This window comes from Rousettus aegyptiacus, unplaced genomic scaffold, assembly GCF_014176215.1.
Source record: "Rousettus aegyptiacus isolate mRouAeg1 unplaced genomic scaffold, mRouAeg1.p scaffold_m13_p_2, whole genome shotgun sequence".
Taxonomy (NCBI): domain Eukaryota; kingdom Metazoa; phylum Chordata; class Mammalia; order Chiroptera; family Pteropodidae; genus Rousettus; species Rousettus aegyptiacus.
Window position 1 is genome coordinate 163,052,121 of NW_023416295.1, and position 21,382 is coordinate 163,073,502.

General features: G+C 38.1%; 1 protein-coding gene across 1 annotated transcript; it reads left to right on the forward strand.

Annotated features, from left to right (window-relative positions):
• The first annotated feature begins 9,228 nt into the window (after positions 1–9,228).
• On the forward strand, positions 9,229–9,720 carry LOC107501135 (coiled-coil domain-containing protein 42-like). The gene has a single exon (XM_036235876.1). It carries the CDS (start codon positions 9,229–9,231, stop codon positions 9,718–9,720), a length of 492 nt encoding a protein of 163 aa, XP_036091769.1.
• The last annotated feature ends 11,662 nt before the right edge of the window (positions 9,721–21,382 follow it).

Genomic DNA, 21,382 nt, shown 5'->3' on the forward strand with positions numbered 1-21,382 from the left:
CCAGTGAGAGTTCTCTTCCTGGCTTGAAGATGGCTGCCTCTCATTATGTATAAACATGGCCTTCCCTTGGTGCACTAGTGTGGAAAGATAGCTTGCTTACTTTCTTTTTCTTACAAGGCCACCAGTCGTTTTGCATTAGGACCCCTCCCTTAAGATCTCATTTAATCTTAATTACCTCTTAAAAGCCTTATCTCCACATGCAGTCACATTGGGAGTTAGAGTTCCAACATAGAATTTGGGGTGGTGACATAATTTATTCCATAGCAGTGTGTCACTACTAAGATTAAGTTTTGAAAAATGTCTTTCTTCTTAGGTTTCATTTCTCTCAAATTACTTTTTCTGAGAGAAGCCAGCTATCAGGCAGCCTATAAAGATGCCCTCAGCCTATGAAGTGCTAAGGACTGAAGATCTCTAGCCAACAGCCAGTGAGGAACTGAGACCTTCCATCAACCACATGAACGAGCTGGGAAGTCAATTCTCCAGCCTTGAGGGGACTGCAGCCCTGAGGACAGCTTAACTGCAATCTTGTGAAGGTCCCTGAGCCAGAACAACTCAGCGAAAGCATCCCTAGATTCCCAAACCTCAGGAATAGTGTGAGATAGTAAATGTTTACGGTTTTAAGGTGCTAAGTGTTTCAGATAATTTGTTACACTGGAATAGATAACTAATACACCAGTCCTTTATCAGATACATGTTTTTCATGTATTTTTCTCAGTCTGTGCTTGCCTTTTTGCTTCCTTAATGGTGTCTTTTGTATTTTCTTTTAATTTATAAAGCACATTTTATAACCGTTTTCTTTCACAGAGCATACTTTACTATATAGTATGTATACTATATAGTATAGTATACTAAACCTGTTTAAGAAATTTTTACCTATAATCCGGTCTCAAAGATTTTCTCCTATATTTTCATCTAGTTTTAACTCCTACAATTAAGCATTTGATTTATTTTGAATTGAATTTTGTGCATGGTGTGATGTAAGAGTTAATGTTTATTATACATATTTTTTCCATACAGGTAACTTTTTTTTTTATAAGTTCCTTGGAAAGTTTGACCATATGGTGTGCATCTATTTCTGGACTCTATTCTGTTGCACTTATCTATATGTCTGGCCTTATGCCAATACCACACTGTCTTGATTACTCTAGCTCCACACTCTGCCTTGAAAGCAGGTAGCACAAGTCCTCCAACTTGTGCTTTTCAAGATCGTTTTGGCTAGTTAAAAAACCTTGCTTTTCTTATACATTTTGGAATCAATCTGTCAATTAATTAAAAAAAAAGCATGCTAAGTTTATGATTTGGATTGCTTTTCATCTGTATATCAATTTGAGGAGAATTACTATCTTAATGGTATTGGGATTTTTAATCCATGAACATAATGTATCTCTCTATTTTTTAGATCTTTTAAAATTTCCCTTTGATATAATTTATAGTTTTAAGTGTTTAAGAGACTTTATTTTAAAACATAATTTCAATATCACGATTATCCCCCAATTTAATAATTATTTCTTAAGATCATCAAATACCTGACCTGTGTTCATATTTATTTACTTTATAACTATGCTTCTTTTTACAGTTTTTTTTTTCAAACTAGGGCCCAAAGGTAGTCTATACAATATAATAGGTTGATAGATTTCTTCTCTCCTTTAATTTTATGCCCTTCTTTTATCATTTTTTTATACTATTTTTAATGTTGTCAAAGAAAAAAGTGTTTGTGCTCTGTAGTGTGTCAAATAGTTTTGAGACTGATTTTTTTTTTTTTTTTTTTTTTTGCTAACTATATCTCTCTGGTGTTGCTGAATGTGTTCCTCAGTCCTCTATAGTTCTTTTAAATTTGTTGACTAGACTTAGGTTCATTTTTGGAGAAGAGGACAAGACCAGTTCATGAACGGTGTTGTATGTATCCATCTAAAGGTACACAATGTCTGATTGTCTCTTTTTATGATGTTAGCAGCCACCAACAAGCATTCCCTATATCTTTTAAATCATTAAAGGGTAAGAAATAGTAAGATGCTGATTCTACAACTTTGTCTACATTTATTAGGTGGAATACTTTTGTGTAGTAAAATACTTGCCATTGGCATCTATTTGGCTATCCTGAAATAGATTATGTATAATTTTTATAAGCATCCTCCTGACTTTCATCGGTCCCATGTATGTTTGTAGGTCTTTGGTAACTACTGATATTAATAGGTGTATATATATATATATATATATATATATATATATATATATATATACACACTTATACATACATATATTATAATTAAGAAATCTATATTTTTTGATAAAGATATTAAAGTTATGTAATAGTGAAAAGACTATGCACACCATGTATATTTTCATCAAATTCAAGATAAGTTCACAATTTAAGATTTAAAAAAAAAGGTTTTGGCTGCCCTCAAGGCAGTGTTGCTCAAATAATTGAAGTAATTTTAGGCTTGCCAGGTGCCAAGTACTATGTTAAGTACTTTACATAAAAGATCTCGTTTTATCCTCTGAACAATAGTATAACGCTACTCTCATTCCCAGAGAAAACTGATGCACAAAAAATTACTTGTCTAAGTTCCAGTAGATGGTGGAGCCAGGCTTGGAACCTAGGAGATCTAACTCCCGAACCCACTCAAAACTATCTATGCTGTTCTAGTCCAGATGGTGAAGCAGATAAATGCTGTGCTCACCTCCTCTCTCAACCATGTCATAATTACAACTAAATTATAGGACAACCATTATTGGGATCCATCTGAGGTCTAGTTGAACAGAAGTCCTACAACTAGTCCTACAGCATACATCAAAGGCTACCTCAAGACTGGTGGGAAGGGCAGAGACTTAAAATGGACTGGTCCCAAACCTGTGTGTGGTGGTTAAAATTCAGGAACAACACTTGACTGCACAGGTCTTCCCTAGGAGCAAGAGGTCCCAGCCACACACTGGGCTCCCCACCCCAGGGTTCCAGTGCCAGGAAGAGAAGTCCCCACAACCTCTGGCTGTGAAAACCAGCAGAGATTGTGGCTGAGACAGAGGGCTGCAGGTGTCTCAGGTTTTCCTCTTAAAGGGCCCACGCACAGATCTACCTATTGATGGACTCGCTCACCCTGAGTTTCAGCGCTGGGGCAGCAGTTTGAAAGACACCAGGAACACATGGAGAGAAACTGAGTTGTCTGGCTTTAAGGTGAGGGCTGGAGGGGCAGCTTTCTCCCAGAGAGAAGTGCTGTTAGAATCCACTCTTCTTTTGTTGAGCTCTCCCTCTTCCCAGCATGCAGACGCAGGGGGCAGCCATATTTGAATCTCCATCAACCTGGCTAACACTGGTTGCTCTCTTCAAGAAATTCCCTGATACTTCACTCCAAATTACAGACCCATGCAATCTGCTTTCAGTAGTTTTTTCCATACTAATGGCCTGTCTTGGCTCATACTGAGGACTTTCGTAAAGTCTCTTAAGAATTCACAGAACCCAAACAAGCAGCATCTGGGCTCAGTGTGCCTAGTACCTTTTGTTAAGCAGCCCACACCCAGCAATAGTAGCAATTAGCCTCAGTTCCCAGCTTGTCCTCTCAAGGCACCTCTAAGCCCAGCACAGGTGGCTGCCATCTGTGGATTGCTTGGTGACTTTCCAGGTGGCCCTGGGCTGTGCACAGGCTGTGGCTGAACTTGGCCAGAGTTTGAGGCCCCTCCCAGGAGGCCCTTGAGTTGGCACCAGCTTTGACCAAAGGCAGAGTACATCCCAGGGCTGAGGAAGACACACCCAGAGGGCAGACTGGGCAGGCACCAGAGCCCTGCTAAACTACATCCTTCTCCATAGGGTCAGCCCCTCACCAGCCAGTCCACATAACCAATCGGCCCTAGGGTCAAGCCCTCCTACTGACATGTAAAGAGCAACCAAGGTTCAACTACAACAGGAGGGCACATACAACCCATACAAGAGCACCCAACTCAGGTGACCAGGGAAGACTGCACCACTGGGACCCATAGGACACCTACTACATAAGGCCACTCTACCAAGACACAGAGACTTAGGAGCTCTACTAATACTTAAAACAAACATAAGAAGGCAGCTAAAATGGGAAGACAAAGAAGCATGTCTCAAATAACAGAACAGAACAATGCTCCAGAAAAAGAACTAAACAAAATGGAGATAAGCAATCTACCAGATGCAGAGTTTAAAACACTGGTTATGAGTATAGATATACAACCCCAGGAAGCACAGAGAGTCCCAAATAAGATGAACCCAAAGAGGCCAAGATACATCATAATTAAAATGCCAGAGCTAAAAGACAGAGAATCTTAAAAGCTGCAAGAGAAAAGCATCTAGTTACCCACAAGTAAGCTCTCATAAGACTGTCAGCTGATTTCTCAACAGAAACTTTGCAGGCTGGAAGAGATTGGCACTAATATGCAAAGTGATGAAAAGCAAAGACCTACAACCAAGATTACTCTACCCAGCAAAGCTATCATTTAAAAGCAAAGGACAGATAAAGAGCTTTCCAGACAAGAAAAAGCTAGAGGAGTTCATCACCACCAAACCAGTTTTACACACACACAAAAAAAAGTTAAAGGGACTTCTTTAAGAAGAAAAAGCATATATCAAAAATACAAATAATAAAATGACAATAATGACATATCTATCAACGATTACTTTAAATTAAAAAGGATTAAATGCTGCAATCAAAACATAGTGTGGCTGGGCGGATAAGAAAATAAGACCCCTACATATGTCGCCTGCAAGAGACTCACTTCAAATCAAAAGATACACACAGACAAAGTAAAGGGATGGTAAAAGATATTTCATAAAAAAGAAAAAGAAAAAAAAAAAAAACTCTGGGGTAGCAATACTTATACCAGACAAAATAGACTTTAAAACAAAGTCTATAACAAGAAACAAAAAAGGACCCAGTAATCCCACTTTCTGGGTATTTATCTGAAGAAACCCAAAACACTAATTCAAAAAGACATATGCATCCATATGTTCATTACAGCATTATTTATGATAGCCAAGATATGGAGGCAACCTGGGTGTTCGCCAGTGGATGAATGGATAAAGAAGAGGTGGTACATATATACGATGGACTACTACTCAGTTGTAAGAAAAACAAAAAGGATGAAATCTTGCCATTTAAAACAACATAGATAGACCTGGAGGGTATCATGTTGGGTGGAGTAAGTCAGACAGAGAAAGACAAATGCCATATGATGTCACTTACGTGTGGTAGCTACGGAGCAAAAACAAACAAACAAACAAACAAACAAAAAAACAAAACAGAAACAAACTTGGATAAAGAGAACATTTTGAGGGTTGCCAGATGCCAGATAGGAATGTGTGAAAGAGGAGAAAGGATTAATATGTACAAATTGGTAGTTACAAAATAGTCATGGGAATATGAAGTATAGGACAAAGAATATAGTCCATAGTATTGTAATAACTATGGTTTCAGATGAGTATTAGATTTATCAAGGGGATTACTTTTTAAGTTATATAAATGTCTAATCCCATGTTGTACACCTAAAACTAATATAGCATTATATGTCAAGTATAATAGAAAATTTTCAAAATTTTTTTTTAAAAAGTATCCTTGCTTATAATTATACAGAATCTTTAAAAATATCTATTTACTAAAAAGAAGTTCAGCAACTCGCCCCAAACGACTAGCTAGATCCTGGAAAGGATTTAATCCATTTGAGAACATCAACTTGCATGTTCAAATGGAAGTTTGGACGTCTAAAGCATGCGTGCTCTAACCTGACAAAGCAGAAGGCCTCAGTGTCCATGAAATGGAAGTCATCCTTCAAAGACTCATCAGCACCTCTGCCTCTCCCCATCATCTTCACGTGGTTGTGCCATCTTCATAGATTCCTCCCAGAGCTTTGACACACTGGTGTGAAAAAAATGAAAAGTGAAGAATTAAATAAGAAAAATGTCATGAGGAATCTAAGGAGCTGTGAAAAACTCACCCAGAAAGTTTCAGATTGCTGAAACTCTCCTGGTTCATTTTTGACCAGGGAAGATGAGTCGTACAGCTTTCCTTTCCCTGTCATTGTGCATTAAACAGCTGACTTCTCTTTCTTGGGACTGACTCTGGAATTGTGAACAGGACTCTGGTCTAGAGCCAGACCACAAAGTTTCATATCTCATTTTCCATGAGCTGGTTTACAACACATGAGCCAACAGAAGGTAGACTAGTTAATTTTTCAGTCCTGTCCATTTGCCAATGATCAGATGAGAGGACGATGATGATAACAATGACAGTGCTAATGAACACTTACTAAGCACTTCCTCAACAGGGCTTGGCACCATTTCAAGTTTTCGTATGTAATATCTCATTGAACACTCAGGTGACTTCAGTCACACAACTGGTAAATCATCGTACTTGAACTTGAACCCACACAGTTTGACTGAGGAACCTATGCTCTGAATAATTACACCAGCGCTGTTGTGACTAGATGCTCAGACTTTAGCATATTCAGAATATTAATTCTCCCTGATACCACAGAACATAAATAGAAAATCCCATTGTACAATCCATTGGTACAAATCTGTAGTCTCTTTCTCTTTTACTTTTTTGTCCTGTAGGGATGACTTAGGAGCTTATTGAAAGTACTTCATGAAGGCTTGGTGAATGACATGTAACTTTGTGAGTGAGAAACCACAGGATATAACGACAATCTAAACATTCCTTTTTCTAAATTATTGACAAATGCAGCTGCTACTGACTAGGTCCTGCTTCATTTCAGCACTAACAGCTCAGTTTCTCCCACACAAAGATCTAGTTTACCTAGTAAGTGGCATTCTATATTTAACAAACTAAACTGACAAGCTGTTACTCAAAAAAAATAAAGCATCCTGATTAATAAGACTGCTGATGTAAAAACATATCAAAATTAAGCCCACAGAATAGTAGATCTTCCTCAGGCAAGACATCTTAAGATGGAGCATCCACATTGCCATTTTTGTTTCAAGAAACAACTGCCATTGTAAAGCAACATCACTGAAGACCCTGAGACACCACCTCCTACTGACTCTCCTGAAATGCTTATCCACTCTTTCTGTGCATCTCAGCAAGGCAGGTCACTTGAGAGAAGGGATTCTTGTTCATGCCACACACACCTGTCATTCTGACCTCTCATCTTTCACAGAACAAACCTCACCAAAACTGTCAAAAAAAGGTTCCCTTTCCTGTCAGGAATGATTAACTTAATGGATGAGTCGCAGACACTGATTAATTAAAAAGTTGTAATCCCTGAAGATCTATTCTCTTTTCATCTCTGTCTGTCCAACCACAGCCTGCAAAAGGCAGTAATCGTGGATAAGTGTGTTTTTAGAACCCAGTGTCCTTCAGGTCCTGCCTACAGGCCTGGGTTTCAGGGCTGGTGGCACAGACAGCAAGCCACGCATTCAACTGCCTAAAGGAGTGGCCCCTCCAAGTAAGCTCTCCGCACCACCACAAAGCTAATGTTTTCATGTCTAGGGCTCAATGGAGAAATGGAAATTAGAGTTTTTGAACATGTTGGATGGGGAAAAAAGACCAACCTGAGACCAGAACTATCTCCACTGAAAATTTCTAAACTTGTTAAGAAGATAAATAGCTCAACAGCCTTCCTCTGAAAGAGGAGGCAATAAACAGTTAGTTCTTCCATAACACCTATTATGAACTAAATTGTGCCCCCACTTATGATTCATATGTGGAAGTCCTCACACCCAGTACCTCAGAATATAACTGTATTTTGAGAGAAGGTCTTTAAAGAAATAATTAAGTTAAATGGTGTCCTTATAAGAAAAAATTTGGATACAGACATACAAGTGCATAGAGGTAAGACCATGTAAAAACAGAGAGAAGACAGCCATCTACAAGACAAGGAAGGGGGCCTCAGTTGAAACCAACCCTGCCAATACTTTTGTCTTAAAATTCTAGCCTCCGGAACTGTTGTTATTCAATGAAACTGTTGTTTAATTAAGCCACCTGGTCTGCAGTACTTTGTTAATGGCAGACCTAGCAAACCACCACTTGCCAAAGTGGTAAAAATGGTGTTGAATTAATCTCTAGATGGGAGAATTCTTCCAGTTATGCTTAAGTTCACAGATCATGGACACTGGGTCACAAGCACAGATTCACTGGCATCTTGGCCAAAAAAAAAAAAAAAAGATAATTTTTTGTCTCTCCTTCTTCCTTCTGATCTGGGCCTTTGCTATGTTCTTTAGTGATACTACTACTGGATTCTAGAAACGTGATTCTTTCTGAGGTAACAGCTGCTCTTGCATTTATACAAAAAAAAGTTCTACCAACTGTTATTTCTAATTTCCCTTGTACTTGAACTTATTCCCCCAATGGAAGCAACAAAACCTCCTTAGTGGCTCCTCTATCCAGATCACTCTTCTCCAGAACCCGAGTGTCTCGAGTCAAATGTCACTCCCTCAAAGATGCCTGCTCCAACCCCCAAGATGAGATTAGGCACCTCTGTTAAACAATCTCATGGCACCCTTTATTTTCCTTCATAGGCCTTATGACAATTGGAATTAAGCGCGTATGAACGTAATTACTGTTCAAATGTCTTTCCTGATAGACCATCATCTTCATGGGCTATGTCTATTTTATTCTGTTTGTATCCACAGGACCTAGCCTGGTTCCCAGTACATAGTAGGTCCTCAAAACATAGTTGTTAAAAACATAAATAAACCAACCTTACCAGATTAAAATTATATATCTATAATTTGGTCTTGGACTCAATTTTAATCAAGGCTAAAAAATTCTGGTAAGAGCAGAATTTCCCTGACATTTGAAGGAAGAGCTCAGGGTAGCCAGATAACACACAGGATGCCCACTTAAATGTAAATTTCAGATGAACAATGAATAGTTTTTAGAGTAAGTATGTCTCAAATATTACATAATCAGTACTCGCTGTTAATCTAAATTTCACCTTCAACTGAACATCATATGTTGTTATTTGCTAAACCCAGAAACCCTGCATTCAGAGCATCTTACTAACAGGAAATAAAAAAGCAAGCCAACAAGAGAAGTGTCAACTGCCAAGTCCTTGAGATTAGGAAACAGGAGACTCATCTTTGTATCTGTCCCACCTATTCACAGACACACACACACACACACACACACACACGTGTGCACACACACACACCATGATGCCCAGCACAGTGCTTGCCACAATGACACTAATAATGGTTTTGAACTGAACTAAAGTTTTAAAATTCCACTACGTTGTCTCCATCCACAAAGGACCATGAAGGGGAACATATTACTAAAAAGAATAAATAAAATAATAAGTCGACAATTACATGATCCTTATGACCTCATGCAGTCAGCCCAGGAGGGCCAGAAGACAGAGCGCGCCAAGATGCAGCCAGCGCGCTATGTGGAGGAGAAGGACGACGAGATCCTGCCACCCAATGAGCTGGCATGCCTGAAGATGCGCTTCGACCGCGCGCACAGCGATGTCCTGTGGGAATCTTGCTGCATACATTTCCAGAACACCAATGCCAGGAAGACCCTCTTGCTTGGCATCATTAAGATAATACTGAACCTCTTCGAGATCGTGAGCAAGCAGCTTAAGAGGACAATCTATGTGTCCCTGGAGCACACGCACGAACAGCTGGACTTGATTCAGCAGTTTGTCCAGGACTTGTCTGACATCTGGGAAGAGGTAAAAAAAAAAAAAAAAGGACCAACAGAAAGTCTGGGTTTAAGGAGCAGCTATAGCTCCAGAATGTTCTGAAACAGGGCAGCCCAGTCCAGCCACCTGGAACCCCTGTGCCTTTCTGCTGGCAGACATTCTGCCGTTTTCCCCCTCGGGCCTCAGTCTGTCCCATCCCTGAAAACATTAAATTCTATAAGAAGTTTGTTCCTAAAATAATAGTAATTATTATTATTATTAATTATTATTATTATATGATTTTAAAGTTTGAAGAGTGTGGGGACCACTCGTCTACTGCCTTACTCCCCAGAGAGGGTAAACATGACCCAGAGTGCTTCTATGACTTGTCTAAGACCTTACAGTAGGCAGTGGCGTATCTGGGGTCACAGCCAGATCACCCTAACTTCAGTCCAATGCTCCTTCCACACCCCCACACTAAAGATATTTCTGACAAAGGCAAACCTTCTCTGGTCTAGAAAAATCCATACCTACCTTCTCAGCCAGCTGCCTTGGCTGTATAACCAAACAATATCCACCAAGCTATTATGCATATTCTTTAGAGAAACCCAACTAAGAGATTTTCCTTTTCTAAATCAAATAAAGATTACTCTTACAGATGGAAGGAACAAAATAAAAAGTCAAAAATGAGTATAATTGGTCAAAAACGTTCAAGGCCTTTTGCGCGAAGCTTTCATTTGTAGACATATCAGATTATACCAAAGATCTCTTTATACATTTTTTTAAAAGGGTGGCAGCGTCGATTCAATAGTGTTAGTGAGACAATCCTTTAAGCTGTGTCAAAATGCCAGTTATCCTAGATGCCACCCAGATTTGAATAATTTAGAGAGAGACAAAAACACAAGCAGAAAGAAAGAATCATCTTTTGACTACTTCGGCTTTTAAGGGGGCTGCTTCCCCCTACCTCCTCCCTTTCTCCTGAAGCATCTTTTTCTCTCTATCAGTGGTGACAAGTGTCAATCAAGCCTTCTGTGGGCAATGAAGCCAAGGGGAGGAGAGGGGGAAGAAACATGAAACATTCTCAAACAATTGCTGAAGGAAGATCCCCTATCAGTGTGTGGTCTACGGGAAAGAAGTCTTTTCCTTTTTTCCTTTCTAATCTCTAACCTACTATTTGCCCCTTTTTATAAACTTGAATCTCTCTGTTGCTCCAAAGGCTGCAAAACAAATCGCTGGTCAGCCAGGATTAAGCTGCTTTGTTGCCAACGATTAGCAGTTTTGCTTGCAGTTTTAACATCTTCAGCAACAGCTGAATGTCAAATGATTCAGGAAATACTGGTCTTATTTTGACCAAAGCCATATGAATGTTTGAAATAAAATGGGGGAAGGTATCAAAGAGAGAGGATTCTAGAACATTTCCAGAGAGGAAGAGTTTAACATGGACAAACTGTTATTTTTTTTTTTTATGCGGCCGTTGTTTTTGAAAAATGTTACATCCCAGTTAACCCCTGCCTTCAAAAATAAATAAATAAATAAGTAAATCTGTACAACATCGAGCTAAAGTTCCAGGTTCTAGGAAATGTTTCTTCCAAAAGCGTTAAATATTTTGTGGTTTGAAATCCACATAGCATTTGTTTATTGGATATTCACAGTGTTGAGTACTATGCTGGCATAGAAATGAATATAATCCAGCCCCAGTTTTCAAGAATCTTCTGTTATATTCACTTATGTACCCATTTCAGCATTTAATCGTTTTTGAAAAACAAACAAGGTAATTATCTAGGACTCTGCCTATGTAATTTTGAGTCCTTGAAGGTCAAGAACTATGCGCTCATCCTCTACCATCTCCTATTGCATTTCACCTTGACCTTCCAAATAGTAGCTGCTCAGGGCAGCACCACGCTCCAGGAAAAGCACCAATCAGGAGTCAGGGGCTAATTGATTTCATGGTTATGGACAACACCTTTAATCAGAGAGTCTTCAGCTTTCTGCATTTATTACATGAAAGAAGAGTCTTTCTATCATCCCTTCCAGTATTAATGTCTGAGATTCTTTGACCTGAGAAAGGAGTCTAAATAGCAGGGCTTATCAGTTTTAAACACTTTGAGAGTGGGGTTTGTCACTCTTATTGAACTCCCAGGGTGAATAGAGAGTATCCTGCAGTAAAGATCTACACACCTGCAAGCAGCGCCAAGAGTCTGTTAAGCAGAAAAAATAACCTAGATAAACAAGATCCTAGAGCTCAAGCCATAGGAAAGACCTAGAGCAGACCCAAAATTATATGTGGATACCTTGAGGCAACCAGCAGCCACCAGTGTACATGGGACCTGCAGATGATCTCATCAGAGGCTTCCAGGTAAGAATGTGTAGGAAGTGGGACTGGGGATGACGGGAAGGCTATAGCCCTGGTACATTTTGAAATACGAGCTCCGCGAATGAAAATTTACACCGTTCCTTTGTACCGAATATACTTTACCTACCAAGGCAATCTCTCCAATTTCTGTGTGACTCTACTTCCCATCCTCACCTGGACATCCCACTTCAAATCACTAACACAACAGTGAATTTTTCCCAAGTGGGGCACAGGAGGAAGCTAGGTTGACTCCAGAAGCCTTACTTCTCCTTCTCTCTCAGCAATCTTGCTCCATAATTTTTCTCCTATTCTCCGGGACTTCTAATCTCTCCCTCTCCATGGGTTTCTTCCTTTCAGTCTATAAATATTGCTCAACTCTTACATTCATTCATTCATTCATTCATTCATATCGATTGAGCACCTACTACACAGAATCTATACAAATGACTAACCCTTATCCTCAATACCGCATTTCTTTATCACTTTCAGCAGATACTCTCAATTTCCTTCCCAATAGGATCAAAGTATTTGACAAGAGCATGTTCACTGTCCCTTTGTTCAATATAATTTCTTCGCATCTGCCTTCCTTTCTGACTCTTCACTTTGGTGTCAGAGGAGGACATTTCTGGCCTTCTTCAATCAGTTAGGAAGTTTCAGCATGCTTCTCAATAAGGAAATGTACTATTTTATGTAACAAGAAATCCAGTGATAGCCCAAGCTCTAGTCATAGAGCGTATGATCAGAGTTCTGGTTGCTTTTCTCTGGGATTCTTTCAGCGATTTAAAAACACCAATGGTAAGGTAATGATAGTATTTGAGAGAGAGGGGTGAAGAGAAGGAATAGAATAGTATTAAGAAAAGGTAAACAGGTGTCTTCCGTTATATTTATAATATTAAATTTCTTTAAGCTGAGTTGTGGATACTTGGGCATATATTATTTTAGACTTAATATTTTTTCATGGCAAGAAATCTGCCTAACTATATTAATAAAGTGAACATTCACAACCACATACAACTTGAGTCCCTCTGAGGACCCCTATGTTTCTGTCTCCATTCTCACTTTTCTTCTAGACTCCCAGAGGGAATCAGCATACTGAGTTTGTTTGTGTTTGAATTTTATCTAAATGGAATAATTCCATATTTCACTCACGACTCTTAATCTTCCACGACTTGACTCTTTCATCTCAACTTTTTCTTTAAGATTCATACATGCTAATTCACATGCTTATGTTCAGTACTACATGGTATTTTATCACAGAAATTTGACACGGCTGACTCAAGCGTTAAGAGAGTTCATACATGCAAAGCTCCTAAAACAATACTTTCCACATGTTGCAGGTGTTGAAGTCCTGTCATGCTAATATTGTGCTTGGAGAAGTAATTACAACTGCCTCTCATCTACACAATGAATCTATGTACTTAAAAAAAAAAAAAACAATGAAAAATTTTTTACTTATAAAATATATATGTACTAACTTAGGAATAACTTGTTTAAGATTTTTGCCAATTCTGGTGCTGTCTTATGGCAGCGAAATAGTTCAGAAATATTCCTGGAAATGGCTGTGGAAACAGTAAGAAATGATTCTTGGTCAAATGCAAGACAGTTTCTCTAGTAGTAGCTACCTCCCAGTTGTCATTACCTAAATGCTCTGAGATTATATTTTAGAAATGCCTATATTTTCCAAGCATTATGTTGTTTTTCTTTATTTTATGAACAAATGCATTTTATTTAAATATTTTAATTAACCACCACTTGTCAACATCTTAGTCACCCATTATATGCATTATGAGTCGGGTATGTATTATAATCCACTTCTGGTTTTGACCTAACACATCAAATACTATTTTAATTTTTGGAGGCTAAGCGTACACTGAGATAATAAATTATTAGGTCAGATTTTGCCAGATGAGCAAACTCTTTCAAGTATAACTGGAAACCTTGTTCCCCTAATGGCTTGAAAAATTAAACAGACTTCTAAAAACACTTACCTCGAACTCAGTGAGTTGCTGATTTGCCCCCATGGGTTCTGCTGGGGTTTATCACCTGAAAGTCTCTTCTTTAATAATGGTCGAAATGTAGGTTTGCACTCAGATGGTATTTGTGATTATCTCAGTTCAGTAAACTGCAAACCTAATTATTCTCCCAATTAAAACAGCAGAGGTTGCCTATTTCTCAGCAAGACACATGAAGTTGCAATAAGGTCTTGAATGACCAAGATTTCATTTCTTTCTCAGAATATTTTATACGATTCAGTAATCAGTAAAATTGGTTCTTCTACAATGGGCCTCCTCTGTCATTAGTGAGAATTAGCAAAGTTCTATTGCCTTAAAAAAAATAAAGTGGTCTATTACTGTGAATGAACCTGTTTTCTTTTTCTTTTTTTGTCTGTGTGTGAAGACTTCTTTTAATTTTAAGGAGGGCTTTCATGCTTTTGTGTTGTGGATTAAATCACCATTTCATGAGGTTTATCCTTGTCCAGGAAGGAAGAAAATCAATCTTTCATTAAACCTGGGAAGCCCAAAATCATGCTTACAAAATGACTGTGGACCTGTCAGATCCTGCACTGTGTCGTATGCAGGGTGTCCAAGGAGGCATTACTTCTCATCCAATGCCTACACTCTAGAAAATGTTCATTAGTATTTCTTGTAAGGAAGCATCATATATATATATATTTTGAAAGTTTTAAAAAGGTACGCCTATGTCAATTTTCCTGCAGTAGCTTCTTGGCTTGTGAGTTTGAATATATTTGAAGTTAAATCTTTTGTCCTCTGAATTGTTACCCATGCAACCTGGCCTGAAAACTATCACCCAGGCTGTAAAGTTGTCATGACAGAAGTCCCTTAGCATCCATGTTAACTGTGGCTTCCTGGTGGGCTTGAACTTCAAATGTCAAGTCCTCTATGCCGTGTGTGTGTGTATGTATGTGTGTGTGCGTGTGCGTGCAGGTGTGTGTTGGGGTTGCGGGTGGAGATGAAGAGACAAATAGCAAATCAAACTGAGGTGACAGACAACATTGGTACAGTGACAAGAGCCCAGGAGATAGACTCAGTTCAAATTACAGCTTTATCACTTAGCTGCTATGCTGTTAGGCAAGTTGAGTAGCTGAACCTTGGCTCTTTAGCTATAAAATGGGCATAATACATAATTCATATGGTAATTGAGAGGATTCTTGATAATGTATATGTTAATCCCACAGTAGGTGCATCAGTTTTTACCACCTAGCAAACCAACCCAAACTGTGAAGCATGAAAAAAATTAGTTTTCTTATGATTCTGAAACTTGGCAATCTAGACTGGGCTCAGCTCAGCCATTCTAGTCTTGGCTGGACTCTCACATGTATCTGCCAACAGCTCTGCTTCTGCTGTTTTGGGGGGTGCCTTTGTTCTCCTCCTTACACACTCTCATCCTCCATTGGTTAATACAGATTTGTTCCTTTAGGGAAGGCTGGGCTCCAAGAGAGCAGAAGTGCATAAGGCCTTTTGACAACCGAGCTATAACTGGCACAATGTTATATCTGCCATATTCTGTGTTCCATGTTCTTGTCTACAGCAAGTTACAAGGAAAACTTAAATTCAAGGAAAGGGGACATAAATACCTTCTCTTAAAGAAAAGATCTGCAAAGATCTGTCTGTGGCTACTTGCATTCTACAACAGCACAGTTGAGTAATTGCAATACAGGTGATATGGCTTATGAAGTCTCAAATACTTACTCGAGTTATTTACAGAGAAAGTCTGGTGTGGAGCTTTGCTAGTCCAAGTGTTGTCTGTGGACCAGCAGATTTGGCATCACCTGAGAGCTTCTAGAAATGAATAATCTGCATTTTAATAGGATTCCCTAGATAATGCACACTAACGTTTGAGCAGAGTTAGACTAGAGAGCAGCTAGACTGCTGGGACATAATCTGAGGAGTTTCAGGATCCCAGTGACGGTTCTTGAGGAGACAGACCCTAGTTGTAGGGTCCAGCAACTGTTATATGTTTAGGAGCCAGGCTACCTACTGTGCTAGTTCCAGGAGCTCTGTCCATCTTTGGAAGAGGTCATGCCCTTGATCCAGGAATACAGAGGGGTGTAGGCCCCATAAGTGTTGACTAGTAAGAATGAGGCTATGGGGTACCCTGGTCAAATCAGCTGGTCAGGTGTGAGCTCTAATTTTTGAGAGACCAGAAAAGGAGGGACAAGTGGATAGCCAGGACTGTTTTATGAATCAAGCTAGTTCTATAAGCTGATGATGGGTTAAAGGATAAGGGAAGCATGCCATTCAGGGGATGCCTCTAGAACTGCAGATGCTGGACATGGCTGGTGGCCGAGATGTGTAGGGCAACTAAGACTGGGTGGGCCACTGTGCCTGCACTTGGGAGGGTGGTTGGGTGTTTGAGTACCTGCACTAATTGTCTTCTCAGGCTTTAAATTTCTTTCTCAAAAATATATGATTACAATAAGTATACATAAGGAGTTTCTAATGAGGCTACAAATGAACACTCTATACAATTGGAATAAAATAAAAACTTCCTCACGGATTTCTTGTCAGCACTGAGTTAATTCATATAAATTTTTTCAAAAAGACTGTGAGATGCTAGAAGTCAAAAACAGTGACTTTTTGACTTTGTGTCTGAGTATCTAATATACCATTTAGAACATAGTAGATGCCCTACATTTGTTGTTGAATGGATGAAAGTGTAAATGAATGGTTGATATAACTAATTGTTCATAGTAGAATGCTATATTCTTATATCATTCAATCATTGTGAAGAAACAGTTATATCAAGTGACTAAAAAAAAGCAAATAGCTAATAAAATTTCTATTATATCTATTATAATTAATGTATTATTTATTATTACATTTTGCTACATTTTTGGAAAAATGATCAAATTTATTGACGAGGAAGATTATAAAAATCATTTGGACTCATGATACACCGAGGTATTGTTTTAAAGTCTCTGTGAAAAATAAATCTGTTTTGTTAAAAAAACAAAACAAACAAACAAAAAACATTGTATTAGGTCTTTCTTCCCGAGTCTTCCCTCCATCCTCTGTCCCTGACTTTCCCTTTCCTTACCCCATAACATCAAGCAGTACTAAGATGCCACTTCATTTATTTAGATTCCATTTTAATGGATTAGTCATGTACCTAATGGAGTTGTCCTCTCTTGTTCGGAAAGTAAACATATTGAAAAGTAAATACGACTGAACAGATCATCCGGTGGTTGCACCTGCCATTCAGACCACTTTCTATGGGTAATTTAAAAACTGTCTGGCAAATTTCTCTATATACCTTCTGCAGGCTTAATAGAAAGAACACTGGAACATGAGTTAGGAAATCTGGGTCACGGCCAGAGCTCTTTGATCTTAAGAGTGGTGTGACCACTGGTTGGTCACTTTCCTCTCTGGCTTTCCTTTTCCTGGTGTTTAAAGAGAAGGTTGGACTAAATTAGCTCTAAAAGTCTTTCCAATCTTAAAATTCTACATTCACTCATTAAATAGATATTCACTCAAGACCCGCTCTGAGTTGGGCACTCTGCAAAGCATTGTGGGGGACACAAAGATGCGGACGACATGGCTTCTGCCCTTTCAGAGCTTGAAACAAATAGGAAAACTGACACAGTATCAAAAATAAGCCTGAAACATGTTAAACTCATTTGCTTTAGGGCTATCTGTTTAGCCCAATGCTATAAATCCTTTTCAAAGAATGGCCTTCGTTATTAAGTCCTACAGATTTATACCTATACACTTATTTAATTAAACATCAGCTGAATCTTAAGTAATCTGGAAAGCCTTTCTGAGGACAATTAAGAAAGAAAGCCGTAAGTGAGGGAAACATTTTCCCATGGTGGATGCATCTTTTCGTCTTCCTTCCACGTTCGGCGCATGGAGCTTAACTACTACTACTCCACATCTTAGAACACGAATCACACAGATTCTCCAATTTCTTGTCTCCAATAACTCAACAAAGAAACTGACTGTGAACCTTCTTCTCATGAGCTTTCCAAATTCATCACTGAGACACAGCTCTGAGCCCCACCTGTTCTCAAATGGAAAAATATAAGGACACTGTAAATTGCATTTTGCTTAATCAAAATTCATTTTCTTTGTGGTCTAATGCATTTTCTCAGACTTAATTTCAGTCTTAATTTTTAAAGCAGAAACTCTTGAATAATATCTGAGTTATATAACCAAGGCAATCTCTCTCTCTCTCTTTTTTTATAGTAGTAGTTTGCACAGAAAAGTTGATCAAATAGCCTGTGAAATATTATTTTTAATATATTGCCATACTTCGGTCTGCCTTTAAAAAATGTTGTTTATGACAATTTCCAAATTACTTCTTCTTTCTGTTAAAAAAGATCATAAAAGGTCACTGAATACCAAATTTTAATTTCTGAGAAGTCATTTTACCCCACTAACCATCTGTAATAAAATAAGCATCAGATGTGTACTCACAAGATACTGCCACCCTAACATTTGGAACAGAAATACGTAGCAATTTGGGTTAGGTGATTAAACATTTTTTTAAGAAATAAAAAACAATATTTTAGTAGCTACTTTGGAAAAAAAAAAAACCCAACATATGGAAACCCAAATTTATACAAAGGATATACTTGTGATGATTCACTTTCAACAAAAAAATTACATTTAATGTTTAATTTTCCTAATACATTGAAAGGAAGTTTAATGATATAAATTCCACTGAAATCCAACTTTAATGGCACTTATCTAACATGGAAATTATGATCCCCAGCATTATTATATTCCTATTTTACTACTTGTCATTTACTGTCATATATTCATAAACTCTCTGGATTTCTATGGGAAATTATTGAGTAGGTGAGTGTTATGGAAAATCCTGTTATATAATATATTTGAAATGAGGTAAAGATGGGAAAACAAAATTTTGAAAAAGAGAAGTAGTGGTAAATGTCCCAATCTGTACATGCCCTATTTTCTGCAGAAATGTTCACAATATCCTTTTTGTAATAATTTCAGTTAGATACTCAGGAGGTAATGTCCTGTTTTATCCAGTATCCTACCACTTGCATTTTAAAAATCCACCTGAAAGGCATATTAATATTATAATCACACATTTAATGATTTATCTGGCCCTTCTCATAAGTAGATGTTTCTTTTTGTTAACAAAACTCTATCCACAATAAGCTTGGCAATATACTAGTAATTATTAGTTACTAGATTTAATTCTATGAAAATGCCTAGGTTCGTCCCACTTTTCCAACAGTGAAGGGTTAGGTAAGGTTATTTGTGTTTCTTTGGAAAAATGAATGTTATCCCAGCAAAGCCAGAAGGGGAAGACAAAAAAAAAATGTGTATTGCATTATCAAGAAAGAGGTACTATAGGGCAGTGTATTTCAGTGCTGGTTGCACATCAGAATTATGTGGGAGCGTTCAGAATTCCATTTCAGAGGCTACACCCAATCCAATTAAATAAGTATCTCTGCTGCCCCAGGTATCAGTACTTGTTAAAGTTCCCAAGTTTGATTCCAATGTGCAACCAAGGTGAGAACTAGGGTTATAGGGCAGATAAGAGGAAGATAAGATCTGATTTTTTGACTGCCTTCATATCTTTGTTTTCCAGATCCCATTTCTGTTGTTTCCAAATAAAACATTCAGCTATGAATCTTTTGGTCTTGAAAGTCCTATTACCCTCATAGGCAAGGGTCCCAATCCCTGGCTTACTCAGGACTTAGGTTGCTGTCAACCTGAGGACTCTTCTACTGAAGAGCTGACCACTTTGAGAAGATGAGGGCCATCTATTCCAAGCGCCCCCCACCAGCAGCAAGGCGCCCCCTAAGAAATCATCTGCTTAATATGGTTTGGTCATATTGTGTGGCTTGGATCACGTACAGATGCTTGGAGAAGGGTGGTGATAGTACTTTCTCTAAGTACTATAGGAATCTCCCCATATAATCAGTCTTGGCACCTGAAGACCTGTTCTGACAATTGTCTATCAAATCTAAGTATATCTCTTCACTTGAACAGTGCCCAGCTTTCAATGAAAGAAGAAAATAGACATTAAAAAAAAAATCCCTAAGTTAGTGTCAAGGCAGAATTCTTATCAACAATGGTGCTATAGACATATAAAACTATACTACAAATAACTACACATAAAATGTCCGATCTATGTCAACTTGTCTCCAAGACCACAAATCTTATTTTCTACTTGGACATAATGTACTTTCCACTTTTTTTTCTCACTTCACTCCCCACCCTCTTTCATGCCATGAATGTTCTCCATTTACTTCTAGAGATTTATTCAGTGTGTCAGGATCCACCATCTGTAAACTAATATTTCTGCTAAATAACCAAAGATGATTCCAAAATACTTAAACTTCTCTGTAGGTCTTTATTTGATGTGACTGCAGAAGCAAATATGTTATTTCATCTCTTAAAAGAACATATTTAAAGGTACACAGTAAATAGAAGCAAAGGAAAAAAAAGGAAAGAAGATATTATTGTATTATTCTATTTCCAAGTAGCAGGGACAGACATAATCAAGAAATATCTAAAATGCATAGGATTAAGTAATTCCAGAAGACTGATAAAAGAGTATACTTTTCAAAATTTGAGCCCCACTACAACAATATGAAAAGCATCTTGAGATAAGAACAATTAATCAAAAAAGACATTGGAAAACTCAGTCAAAAAATTTTCAGCGGTGGTTATTTGCTCTATAACCTTAGGCAAGATTATTAAGCTCTCTTAGCTCTAGTTCTTTTTTAACCTGTACAATCATAATAATTCTCGTGGGACATAGCAGTGTTATAGAGGAGCAGAAGGTTTGGAGTCAGAAAAATGTGTCACTGAATTCCACTTCTGTAAATATTAGCCGAGCAATCTTAGGCAAGTTAATTAAATTTTCTGAGCTTCGTATTTTTCATATTAAAAAAAAAAAAGAGCAAAAATAATCCCTCATGTAGAGAGAGTTATTTACAAGATCATTGAGATAACATGAATAGAGTGCCTAGTAAAATGCTCGGAGCACCCTAAGCACTTTATAATTGCTATTTGCTATTATTCGTCATAAAGTTAGAAGTGACTGCAAAGGTTAGTAATTATAAGAGCCAAATACTGGGCTGACAGTTCTTAATTTGTTCCATAAATATTTACTGAGCCTTGATGCATAGACACCACTGTGGAGAAATAAAATAATGTATAGAACATTACTTTACCCTCAATCAGTAACAATTTAGGTGCGACATAGGACATACGTACAGGGAACTCTTGGATTTGGCAGTATGTTGGCAACTAAGTGCCAAATATCTGTCCCGACCAAGTGCTTTAAGATAGTAGAAGAGAGGGAGTTTCCAGCTAGGATAATTCAGATGCTAGAAGGAAGACATGGCCTTTGAGTTGGACCTTGAAAGAGTTGGACAGGTCAAAATGTGAGTGAAGGACATCCAGATGGGACAACTGTGAATCAATC